General features: G+C 42.2%; 1 protein-coding gene across 2 annotated transcripts in view; it reads left to right on the top strand.

Moving 5' to 3' along the window:
• Positions 1–259: 259 nt before the first annotated feature.
• The window catches only part of gys2 (glycogen synthase 2), a 29,433-nt gene continuing 16,150 nt past the window's right edge, over positions 260–13,542 (top strand). Inside the window, exons 1-10 of one of the 2 annotated variants that reach the window (XM_044185960.1) lie at positions 260–561; positions 3,062–3,243; positions 5,260–5,457; positions 6,026–6,211; positions 10,144–10,288; positions 10,573–10,690; positions 10,827–10,947; positions 11,130–11,236; positions 12,093–12,152; positions 12,298–12,376. In XM_044185960.1, the coding sequence (XP_044041895.1) occupies positions 438–561; positions 3,062–3,243; positions 5,260–5,457; positions 6,026–6,211; positions 10,144–10,288; positions 10,573–10,690; positions 10,827–10,947; positions 11,130–11,236; positions 12,093–12,152; positions 12,298–12,376 (1,320 nt within the window). In that variant the 5' untranslated portion in view covers positions 260–437. The remainder of the gene's footprint in view (positions 562–3,061; positions 3,244–5,259; positions 5,458–6,025; positions 6,212–10,143; positions 10,289–10,572; positions 10,691–10,826; positions 10,948–11,129; positions 11,237–12,092; positions 12,153–12,297; positions 12,377–13,542) is intronic. The other variant, XM_044185961.1, reaches the window with a different exon arrangement.

Here is a 13,542-nt window from a genome sequence, read left to right as displayed (position 1 = left end):
CCTGTGCCTTCCCCCAAACCTTTCACCCTGATGTCTGTGAGTGTGTGTGAGTGTGTGTGCGTGTGTTGACATGTATTGTTGACATGTAGTGGTTAGGGTTAGGGTAAGTCCCCAGAAAATGAATGTAAGTCAATGTAATGTCCTTTGAAGTGATTGAAACACGACTCTGTTTGTGTGTGTGTGTGTGTGTGTGTGTGTGTGTGTGTGTGTGTGTGTCTATGGAAGGTAAACGTCCCCTCCTGCTGACTGGAGGTCAGCCTCAGTAGGTGAAAGCTCTTTGCCCCCATTGGTCCCTTTTATCTTGTCCTGTTGTTTCCTGGGGGACAGCCCCTGCTGAGCCCAGGACCTGCACCTGCAGACCTGTTTGAAGGATTTCTCTTCAGACTGCCACATTCTAGATTCCAGTTGAAGCCTGTCGGACCTCAAAACGTTCTAAGATGCCGCTGTCACGTTCCCTGTCCATGACGTCCCTGAGCGGGCTGCTGCCGGCCTGGGAGGAGGACGCGCTGCCTGTGGAGGACCTGCTGCTCTTCGAGGTGGCCTGGGAGGTCACCAACAAAGGTCAGACCACAAGTGTAATGATGTTTAAATCGATGCATCCATGAGTTCAACTACACATGGCCTATCAAAATATTGCAAAATTATACAATGCAAATATTGTATTTTAACATTTCATCATACTTACAGTCAAACACAGACTGTTCATTTCAAGTATCTGAATTCAGTCTTCCTTTTGGATCAGTCAGCCATGATGAAGTGACATTATTTGACTTTGGCAGGTAACTCTGCATGAATTCTCTGATTGCATAATAACTGTAAAATAATTCCGTACAGAACATTTCACTAAAAGTAATAAATGAAATAACCCCACTAATGCTTATAACTTAGCACTTTAAAAGTCTGTCTGTTTGGCAGTACTGGGATTATTTTGTGTAAACGGTGACTCTTTGCCCCTTAAAGAGCAAATATTGAAATCCAGCGAGCGTGGAGACAGTCTGCTCCCTCTGAAGAGCTAATCATTGAACTGCAGATAAGTGGTGAAAGTGGAACAGCTACTGCTTTAGCCGTATTAGTCTCCTGATGCTAATATGTGTCAATAATGAAATTAAAGGCATAAACATGAAAAAATAATTTGACAGTGAACAAACTGGAGGTGTCAGAATATGTGCTGGTGACAGTCTCATTCTGTGTCACAGTTTAAAATGATTATATATACATGAATGGTTATATAAACATGGATTGTGTCTACAGGAATCAGCGTAGCTTTAGCCTGCTTTAGCCTTGATTAGTAATCTAGAAAGTGAGACAGAGCCGTACTACTGACGATGCTGAGGTCATGATCTCTGCTCTTTGGGGGTTTGGGGTTTTTTGCACCCAGCTACTATGTGTAACCTTCAATATAGGTGGCAGTTAGGTGAGGAAATGGTCTGCCAGCGACTACACCAACTTTTACTTTTTTAAAATTTAATTTAGGTTTCGGCACCAGTATGTCACACAGTATCCTATAACAATGTAACATAACATAATTCACCATCAACTTTGTTGGTGGGGCCCGCTTTCTTTGCCAGCATGCATGCATTTTTGGTAGAACATGGTTCTCTTTAAAACATTCTCTTAACTGAGATGAAAATGTCCATTTTGAGGTCACCACTTGATTGCCATATTGACATTTGGAAAAATCTGTTTTCTGATTGGTTACATATGTAATAATCTATCAAATCCAAAAAAACACTGTGCACTTTGTTCAATATCTGTAAAGTAGAGGGGTCGGTTCAAGTCTTATGTTAAATGAGGGCAGAGGTTAGAGGTTAATCTCTGGGCTGTCGGTTGTATCAAGTGGCTTCCCTCTCCTTTATTGTAAGATAGCAATCTGCCCTTCTTCCTGTAAACTTCGATTTTGACTTGTATGTTCATTACTCCATATCTGTGCAGTCGTTTTACAGAAAGCACAAAATCTGACACAGCTGTGAGTTTCTATGCTTCTGTGCAGTGCACGGTCATGTTGTCAGACAGTTCAGAGGGTATCGGTCAGTCTGCTGTGTTCTCTGCCTTCAGCTCTGATGTAACGCCTGTTCTCTGATGCAGTTTAGACGTCATTATGGGCTCACCGATTGTTGATGGTCTTTCATATCAATATTTATCTTTTTGTTGCCAGGTGAGAGACTGGGAAAAACAGCTCCATGTGTTTTGTCTGTGTTTGTCTGTGTCACAAAATAGCCCCAGGATCAACCTCAGGATAACTGGAAACCCATCTGAACATGTAGATTTCAAGAGTATTTAAACATAGAATAAGCACAGGCTTTGCTTTGAGTCTAAAGACTGATCTAAAACACCTACAGAAGTCTTTTCATGTCCAGGATTTAACAGACATTTCCACTGGTTTATTAGTGTTTGTTCAAGTGAGTTGGTGGTTTGAAGGGAGTAAATTTAGAATTTAAGGGCACCAAGTAAGTTATGAAAAAGCATGCGTCATCATTTTACATGCACAAATTCATTTAAAAAAGATGGCACTGTATCAGTTTTTCTTTTAATTTTAATTTTTTGCATTAGATTATCCCCATAGAACTGTGTTAGTCTAATCCGGATTTGATTTCAGACTTTTCCCCTGACTTTTAAGTTGAAAAGTCGACTCTGAAATGAACTTTTATCTTGGGACACGTGTGCCTCTCCAAGTCTCTTATTAGCTTAAAATATGGACGTGTTGCACATTTTCTGCAGGACCAGGCGTTCTGCTGCGACAGACACAATAAAAAAATAATGAATAAAATTACATTTTTTTAAATGAAATAAAATCTAACACCCGTCCTCCTCCCCACCCCGGACATGCTGATATCAAAGTTCAGCTTCTCATTGCTTCTCATTCCTGGCTATCTGAAGTTGTCAGCCCTTTGGACCATCTGACCTTTGACCTTTATTAGTATGTTGAGGTATAACAGAGTCCCAAATGTAAAGCAGCATGTCCTTCATCTTAGTCAGTGATATTAATATTTAAAGGAAAAAGAGAAAAGAAGTAAAAAACGTGACTTCAGAGCTGTCTTTTCCTTTCACTGTGAACCTGCAGTTGGAGGAATCTACACAGTGATTCAGACCAAATCCAAGATCACAGTGGACGAATGGGGGGAGAACTACTGTTTGATGGGGCCCTACTTCGAACACAACTTTAAGACCCAGGTGGAGGGCTGTGAGCCTCCAAACCCCGCCATCAGGAAGGCCATGGATGCTCTCATCCACAATGGCTGCCAGGTGGGAGAGAGACTGTGTGTCTGTATGTGGAGAGAGAGAGGGAGATTTTGAGTCTGTGATTAATTAGCTAAATGTCTCATGTCTAATGTATTTCAGAAAGTGGGGAGCGCTGCCTCAGTTTAAATATTATTTTAATACTGCTAACAAGTCTGGAGCGGGCCGTCCATAGCGTTGGCTCGAACTCCTTCTCCTGCCCACGTGTCGAAGTGTCCGTGAGCAAAACACTGAAACCCAGACTGCTCTTGATGTGTGTGTGTGTGAGGAGAACAGTCACTTTGGACAAAAGCTCCTGCCAAATGAAAAATGTAACTCCAAGTTCTTTTTTGCAGAACTCTAAATGATATACAGTTAACGTTAACAATCTTCTTTATTAGCAGTGCTACTAGTATTAAAGCTACTACTACAGCTAATACCACCAGCACTAATGCTACTGCTAACCACTACAACTACTACAACTGTACCAGCACTACTACAACTAATATTAATACTAATTCTACCACTACTGCTACTATACCACTTGATAATCAACAGGTAATCAGTGTGTTCCCTTGGTAATTGTGGAAGAGGGGCATGGGTCCCATCAGCACTGAGCATGTATCAAGTTGGTGTTTTACAAAGATTTTTACAATTGCAATTACATGTATTATTACTGCATATATTGTTACATACTTTTGCATATATGCAGTATCAAGGTTAGCTGCTAACCTTACAGCAGTAAGAAAGACTTTCATTCTACCATGCCAACAGTGTAGCTGTGTGCTGTGCACTTCACTGTGCAGTCTCTCACTGTGAATGTGTACCTCACTCTCACTGAGGGGGCTGATGCAGTCCAGCTCTGTCCACCAATCACTGGCCACTAGATGGCAGACCTTACATGCTGCACACCATTTTCATCTGATTGGTCTGCTAAAAGCAAACCTGTCACCTTGAGCCATAACAACGGTATAATGAAACTGGCCTGTTGAAGGATTTTTACTCAAGTATTGTGCTTAGGTACAACTTTGAGCTACTTTATTGGACTATTTTTACTTTAGAGAACTTTTTTTCCATCACTAGAATTATGAGTCCATGATTTGTTAGAAATAGATCATGTCATGTTTCAAGCCTGCAAACTTCAAGAGAACATAAACAGCCAACAGTTCCTGCCCACATAAAGATAACCTGAAGATTAATTCTAGTTAAGGTCCCAAAGTTCTCAAAGGTAACAAATATGTCAGGCTCAGTTGCAGGGAAATATGTATAAATTATAGATTAAAAATAGATAAAACAGTTTGCAATCATGGCTTCATGGGTTTTACGGTCCAGCGTGTCAGATTTAGTGGCATCTGGCGGTGAAATAGCAGTTTGCAACCATTTGAATCCCGCTCGCCTCACTCTCCAGTTCCAAGCGTGTAGGAGAATCTACGGTGGCCACCAAACACTAGCGAAAAACGCGAAAGGCCCCATCTAGAGCCAGTGTTTGGTTTGTCCGTTCTGGGCTACTGTAGAAACATGGCGGGGCAACATGGCGGCCTCCGTGGAAGGGGACCCGCTCCCTCTGTAGATATAAAGGGCTGATTCTGAGGTAATGAAAACACAACGATTCTTATTTTCAGGTGATTATACACTAATGAAAACATACTTATAAATATTATATTCCATTTGTGCCGACAGCTCCTCCTAAATGTTCCACACTGGACCTTTAAAAACTCACGTTATAAGTGTTATATAGCATTAGAAATGCTGAAGAAACAAATACTGTATGTTATATTGTTCTTTTCCTTAAGTAGAATTTGAAACGTGAAACTTGAACTTTTACCAAAGAACTACTATATATAGGCTAAGTAAAGACACTAGCACTGTTACTGGCCAGAAAAGTAAGTGTCTGTCAGCAGCTGTGTGACTTACACACAGTGTGAGCAAGAATTTGCTCATGGGCACTCTCATCATGGTATGTTCTCAGTGTACCCAAGCACACTGCAATTTGATTTCTAAAGTTGGACTTCTCTCAGTGGGCTTCCTTTGCTGATGTTGAAGCCGCAGGTTCATTTTGGCCGCTGGCTGATCGAGGGCAGCCCCTATGTGATCCTGTTTGACATCGGCTCTGCAGCCTGGAACCTGGACCGCTGGAAGGGGGACCTGTGGCAGACCTGCAGCATCGGCCTGCCCTACCACGACCAAGAGGCCAACGACTCGCTCATCCTGGGCTCCCTGATCGCCTGGTTCTTCAAAGAGGTCAGCTGGTGTTCAGCCTGCTGCCATTTGCACTACGTCCTAATACATAAATGACAGAATAGGTCGATTGCCACTGACTCCCAAAATGACATATATGACCCAAAATGACCAGTGGAGAGTAATAGTGACAGGCGACAGTTTGCATAGGTTTAGGCAACAAAACTACTAGGTTTAGGAAAAGATCATGGTTTGGGTTAAAATAAGTCACTTATGTAACTTAAAACTTTAAATAAGTCAGCGTTGACTTTTGGTTTCACACAGGACACGAACTCTGGTCTCCTGGGTGAAAGTCCTCCTGTGTTTATTTGACCCATCCATCCACCCCAACTGCTTCCACATGAGGACTTTGTCACTCTTTATACTGCTCCAGTCATAATTACTACGGCCACTAAAGGTCGCCGCGTAACACTAATCGTAAATATGAGTCTTAATAAGCTGCTTGCACGTTCGACCTATACGGGCTGGCCATTTGTGGCTACAAAAAATGCAAAATTGCCTGGTGTAGCATTAAGTTAGTTACAATGAGAACTTATGTAAACGCTGCTATTTCTCATCTTTTGTTTTCCAGTTAACAGACCACCTGGGAGACAAGCCCAATGTCATTGTTCATTTCCATGAGTGGCAGGCTGGTCCAGGGCTTATTCTCTCTCGCTCCCGCAAGATTCCCATGGCAACGGTCTTTACTACACATGCCACCCTGCTGGGACGATACCTCTGTGCTGGGAATACTGACTTTTACAACAACCTGGACAAGGTGAGAGGTCAGGAGGGTTGGCCATGCAGTATATAGACGCATTCACACACTGTCACTGCTGAAAACTAGACTAACAACAAATATGGACACAAAGCAGGCCATTGCCACATTATTACTGTAGGTTAAAATGCAGGTCCTGCATTATTTTCTCATCTGGAGGCCCTGTTTTGTAGAGGGACTTTGATTCAAATGTTGTTTTAGGAGCTTTGTAATTTCATTTGATTCCAAATTATTCCTGTTTAGTTGAATTACCACAAACTAACTGACACACATCAAACAGTGAACCATTTCCAGCACGAGTACTAGTGGTGTTCTAAAACACTGAAGCTGTCACGTGTGTTCTGTTGCCACTGTACTTGCTGGGTACATTAAGGTGACAGGATACACACACAATAAAGAGCAATTGGGGCCCAACACCTTATCTTTGCCCCCTAGTCATGGGTTTCTGAGGGAAGATTTTAAAATCTTTTTACGTGGTCTTTAACTCTCGTCTCCATCTTTACTGGAGCCAGAAAATCTCGTCCCTTGCTGCCTGCGTGTTGCAAGAAAAGCTGGACCTGATAGGCTGACGCTCCTTTTAGTTGAGTATACACTCTCTTTAAGCCTCCATAAGAAAGATCTCCATAAGAAAGACATTCATGGTGTTGCACTCAGTTGTTCTTGTGTGAAGAATTGAAAGAAGAGAACTTGAGGGAGAATCCTGCCTAAATTCACACCTCTGCACACCTGACCAATCGCTGCATAAAGTGGGCCCCTCCCAATCCAACGTCAGAAAGGTGTGGGGGTCTCAGACACTGTTTGACCGTCCAACAAGCACGCAGTTTGAAACATACTGACACTTTTAGTCCAGTTTACACCCCATAAACCTGTTCTCTGTAAGCCATAATATCTGCTTGATAGAATAGTTAAGACAAACAGACAGGAAAGATCCAAACCTCTTGTTTACAAAAATGATTGACTTTGTGTATGTTGGGACATTTTCTAAGGACTGTTATACAGTCTGAGAGTTTTTGGAGCCAGCATCGAGAAGCCAGTAGTTCTAATGAATGCAAAGGGACTTCCTCACTGGTTTGGCCATGATGGTGGCTGCTTGTTGAAAACAGGTGTCTTCAAAATTTCAGGAACTATGACAAAGACACTGGTTTTATTGCTTGATAACAATTATTCAGCAACAGCTTTAGCCTCTAGAGCTATTCCACAGGTTTTGTAAAGGTTTCATAAAATGAAATACTCTCACATGGAACTCCTCCATCTAGAAAACAACACATCGAATCACTATGTGATTCAACTTCTATCTATAACCAAAACCACACCCCGAAGCCTCACACTGCCCATGTGATTTAACACAAGTGACTATCACATGTGGACCTGGAAGGCCTGTGAGAGTTTCCGCATCTCTGCTTCTCCATGTGAACAACATATTAAAATCTACAAACCATCATTATGCATTTAATTTGGGATACACAAACAAACACTCCCCACACACACACACACACACACACACACAACACCCACATTAATGTTCCATCAGATTCATTTTCACATTCAAAGGTTCAGACCAAAATCGCAGCCTTTTACAGCCATTTAGAGCATCATTAGTAATGTTGAGTTGTGTGTGGAGGGGTCAGTGTGATGTTTGTAATTGGCTCTCCGCTGCTCACATCCTAAAGGTCAGCGTAGAGCTAAAGGCCACTCACTGACAGCCAAGGTGATTGTAATCCTCAACTAGTCCAGAGGAACTTCATCTGTTCTATCAATGGAATTCTATCACTGTGCATTTTCAGCTTTGTTGACTGTGACACACTATGCAGCCAGGACAGAGGAAACAAAGCAGAGCATGGAGCCAAAGGGCTGTATTCAGTCCTAGAAATAATGATGTTTGTTCCATGTAGGTGTATCCCCCGTGCTCCTGATCATGAAATGTGGCTTATTTTAATGCACACCGCTGTGTCCCGGTTCCATACTACAAGCTAATTTAATTCTAAGCAGGTTTTAAGTCAGTAGTATGTTCACTTTAGAAAAGTGAAGAAGTTAAACAGTCAGTAACATTCTAAAACTAAATCATCGTTTTTGAGTGTGCTGTTACTGTAATGAAAAAATATAATGACCTACAGGGAGATAAAAAACTATTTATATTATATTACTTTATATTATGATGATATAATGCTATATCTATAATTCAAACATTTTGAAGTTTAATAAACAGTGTGTTCGCATGATCATTTCCTGTCAGTGAACAACTGATATATGAGTGCTTTGCTGTGCATACTGCAAGCCAAATTTCCCATGCAGGACAATAAAGACTGAACTGAAGTGAGTGCCACACCTTTTTTATAGGCCAGGATTTCACAAAACAATTTCTTATGCACAAGGACATAAAGTAATATGAACTACTGTAAAACTGTAAATAAGCCACTTTGAAGCTGTAAGACACGAGTATTACTGCTGTGCAATATCCTCCGTCTCATTATAAATAAGCTACACTGAACTTGGCAGTTCATGCACTATTACCTTATACCGTATTATTATCATCAACCGTAAACCCACTTTGTACTTCACACTTATACTCACTTGGTACTTTTTTGCTTAGTCCTTCTCTTCCTGTGTGCACTGATGTGACAGTGAGCTGCTGTAGCAAAGAGTTTCCCCTCGGGGATCAATAAAGTATTTCTGATTCTGATTAAGGATGGTGTTTCTCCATGGTGTTGCTTGCAGGATTTAATTAATTGAATTTAATGCAGTAAATTAAATTATAATTAAGTGAATAATTCAGTTGGGGAGGCTGTGACTCAGCGGTAGAGCGGGTCATCCACTGATCGGAAGATCGGCAGTTTGATCCCCGGCTCCCGAAGGCTGTGCTGTGTGTGTGTGTGTGTGTGTGTGTGTGTGTGTGTGTGTTTGTGTGTGTGTGAGCATTAGTTACTTTCTGATGAGCGGTTGGCACCTTGCATGGCAGCCTCTGCCATCAGTTTATGAATGAATGTTAACATGTAGTTTAACGCGCTTTGAGTGGTCAGAAGACTATAGAAAGGCACTATATAAATGCAGTCCATTTATTAACCTTAATATTAATTATTATTTTGTCAGCCTATTATTTAACTGTTTCTCCACAGAGCTAGAGGACCAGATAGAAATTGCTGACAAATTACAAACAGCACTGTGGAAATGATATTATTTGTCCCTTACTTTGGTGCATGACTGTCATTCACATTAAAGAACACGTGTGGTAAGCCACAACGTGGGCAGCACAACACATTCGAAACAAACATGTTGGCACAGCGGCAGATATATGCAACCTGCTTTGGTCCAGCTGTATTTTTAAACAGACATGGACCAGTTAAGCTCCTCTGTAAATAAGTGCACTGCCCGCATCCTTCTGAGAAGGGGGAGGCCGCACTCACAATACCATGATAAGCCCACAGTGTGGCCCCGTTAGACCATGGCCCTAGTGCTGCTGCACTGCCTATATATCAGCCACTAGTAGGCTATATAGTATGGAGTTGGGACAGAGTCTGCATCACTACATAAAGACATTTAATAGCATTTAGGTTTCTGTCTTTACATGTGACTGGATTGCACTAATCTACTTTACTGAACTACATGACTAATGTTGTAAAATCTCAGTTATGAGACTTAAGAATGATACTGTACAATGATGACTAAAAAGCCATCACCATAAATATTGGAATGGGTGTGTTTAATGCTATCCTAGCATGACTCCTCCAGCAAGGCATAGTCTGTAAAAACTGCAGGTAGATTTTATCTTCTTAATTACAATGCTTGAATATGTTTTAGTGAACTATTCTACATTTCACCTACAAGGCTAAAAATGAGAATCATTGAAATAATTGCCCCTCACACTATATTGACCTGTCCCCTGTGCGTGTGTGTGTGTGTGTGTGTGTGTGTGTGTGTGTGTGTGTGTGTGGTAGTTCAACATTGACAAGGAGGCTGGTGAGAGGCAGATCTACCATCGTTACTGCCTGGAGAGAGCAGCGGTCCACTGTGCTCACGTCTTCACTACAGTCTCCCAGATCACTGCTGTGGAAGCCAGCCACATGCTGCACAGGAAGCCAGGTGGGGAAGCCTTTCACAACAGAATGTACGTGTTTTGTTTCAAGGATGGTGATGTCGGGCAGTTTGGTCTATTCATCCGACTAGTACTTCGGTCAGATCACGATATCTACAAAACTGCCAGCCAGATTGATATGAAAGTTAGTATCAACATTTATGGCCCCCAGAGGATGAAGTCAGAGCTTTTTGCTGACCCCCTTGCCTGTCCTCCAGCACCACCATAAGGACAAACTTCCCAATGATCTAACTGTCCATTAAAGCTCTCCTATTGCTGTGTTGATGTGCAGATGTGGTGACCCCGAACGGTCTGAATGTGAAGAAGTTCTCGGCCATGCATGAGTTTCAGAACCTGCACTCCACCAACAAGGCCCGCATCCAGGAGTTTGTCAGAGGACACTTCTATGGGTGGGTGGAGTTTATTAATGCAGTTCTGAGCCATCTCATGTAGAGGTCTGAAACAATCTACTTCAGAAAATGATGAATTCTTGACAGGAGAGTTGTTCCCCTTTAAACCTAACTGTACTTCCTATCCTCCTGGCAGTCATCTGGACTTCAACCTGGAGAAAACCCTCTTCTTCTTCATTGCTGGACGCTATGAGTTTTCCAACAAGGGAGCTGATATTTTCCTTGAATCACTGTCCAGACTCAACTACCTACTGCGGGTGAGCTCCTTTAGTCTTCTGCACTCAGTAGCACTCTGCTGTATGCATCAAATGTGCAAAAGTTGCAAAAAGTACACCACCAAAAGAATTCTAACCTTGCACAGAGGAAGGACAAGTATATATTCTTCAGCATGCATTCCTGTCCATTTGTTTTTCTATTTCCTTCCTCACTCTGTCCACAGGTCCACAGAAATGATGTGACAGTGGTAGTTTTCTTCATCATGCCAGCTAAAACCAACAACTTCAATGTGGAGTCACTGAAGGGGCAGGCGGTACGCAAACAGCTCTGGTATGTCCTGACGGTCTCCATAACATTCCAATACCAACATAAACAGAAGACACTGTACTCTATATGCACATTTACATCATATATATACTGTATGTTTATAAAGCATTTGACTAACCCGCATCCACTTACAATTCTGCACATGAGGAAGGCAGCAGACATACCCTGATGCTGAGCAGATATAATTTATTTAACTTTTTGTCCAGGGTAGTTTCAGTGACAGCAAAGCTCTCTTTTGCTCACACCCATACAGTTACACAAATTCATACCAGGAAGCTGCCTGATACAACCACAATCTGATCTGGCCTCTGGGCAGCTTCACTGGGAGGCTGTCCTCACCTGAAAAGCAACAGGATTGGTTGACCTCTTATGGTCATGCAAATAATGACTGTTGTCCCTGAGAAGCAAATGCCAAAGTGGTGTGATGTTGTTGTGTCACAGCAAAACCTCTTAGGGAAGAGGGTTGGGGTGGGTTAGAGATTGCTGTTCACTTTCCATTTCCTATCAACAGTCAGCATTGGTTTAACCATGTCCATGATCTTTTGTTGTGCCTAAACCTAACCAAACCATAACCACAGCAGTGGCAGACCAGGAAACGGTCATATAAACCACTTTTGGTTTGGGGACGCTACAGGTGACCTTCCAGTCCCAAGCCAGTTTCTCGAACCTCCAGACCTAAAACTAGGATCTCAACTTACAGCACGGTCTCTCAAACTTGACGCCACTGATGCCGTCTGAACAGAAAATTCATAATGGCTTCCTCAGTTTTCCATTGTAATATCATTGGTGTGAATTGTTCGGCACATGTATTTGGGTCAATGGTACATTTCTAAAGAAGGTTTCCATTTGACTGTCACAGGGATACAGCTCACACTGTGAAGGAGAAGTTTGGGAAAAAGCTGTATGATGCTCTGTTAAAGTAAGTACATGGACACTGTAAATGAACCCGCAGCTTTATTGATTTTACACTTTTGAAATTGTTGTGTACATCAACACTTGTTGTCTGTGATGAATGAATCACGCATGTTCTATGGCGAGTGTTTTAATGCTCGCTCTGTCCTCAGAGGGCAGATCCCTGACATGAACTCCATTCTGGACCGAGACGACTTCACCATTATGAAGAGAGCCATCTACGCCACTCAGGTACTGCAGCCTTTCTCTGATTCTTCGGTTTACAGTAAACAACTACTGGCATCATTTTGAGTTGTTTGTTGTTTTCTTCCATCTGATGTCTTTTTCTTAACAGTTCAACATGACAAAACATAAGTGAAAAGACAGAACACAACAGAGTGAGTGATTAGACAGTTTTCACAACAGAACGTACAAAAAATGACTGCAGCGAACAACATTAGACCTATTTATTATAGAGGTTAAGATTGGGGTAAAGATGCCATGCAAAGGACGGCAGACTATCCTGTGTGGTTACAAGTATGTGTTGAGTGTAAGCGTGTGTGTATATTCAGAGAATGTATATTGTCAGTAAGGGGTATATTAACTGTTTTTATTTTTATATGAAAAAGCTGTACACTTTTGTGAAGGAATGTGCAAAATATTGACCACGGAATGTGAAGTCTAAAGAATCTGTGCAGTGTACAAGATAGTATCCAAAAGATGTGCGTTAATGTAACGCTTTGAGTCAGTGTGTAGACTTTACGTTAATGTACCGTGTAGTGGCTGTGGGGAGTGAGATAAGGGTCGTGTCAGTGGGGGTCCTGGGCCTTGTTAATAAGGCCAGCTGAACACGGGAAGAAACTGTTTTTATGGCATGAGGTTTTGGTCCTGATGGAAACTCTTCTATACTTGGATATTTTTGTTCTGCCTACTACTCCCCCTTACAGACCTGTTGGCTCTGTAGGCGAACTGCAGGGGGTCCAGGAGTGGATCAATAATGGATTTGAGGTGGGACAACACAAGACGCTCAAATGACTTCATTACCACAGAGGTCAGGGCGACAGGTCTGTAGTCATTAAGTCCTGTGGTCCTTGGTTTTTTGGGGACGGGGATGATGGAGGTCTTGAAGCAGACTGGTATGTGGCATGTCTCCAGTGAGGTGTTACAGCTGATCAGCACAGTGCTTCAGGGTGGATGGGGAGACAGAGTCTGGTCTGGCTTTGCGGGGGCTTCTGCCTCTTGAACAGTCTGTTACAGGGTGCGAACTACAGGGGAGCCATTGGGAGCTTGCCTCCCCTTTATAAGACATGAGCTCCCCTGAAAACACGATTTGGGAAATTTTGGGGGGGGGTCTCTAAACTATTGACAATATGCTGTTTTTGCCATGCATTTCTTTTTTTCTGTATCTTCATCATCGT

The sequence above is a fragment of the Siniperca chuatsi genome, linkage group LG23, assembly GCF_020085105.1.
Source record: "Siniperca chuatsi isolate FFG_IHB_CAS linkage group LG23, ASM2008510v1, whole genome shotgun sequence".
Taxonomy (NCBI): Eukaryota; Metazoa; Chordata; class Actinopteri; order Centrarchiformes; family Sinipercidae; genus Siniperca; species Siniperca chuatsi.
This window is presented reverse-complemented; position numbering and strand designations above follow the sequence as displayed.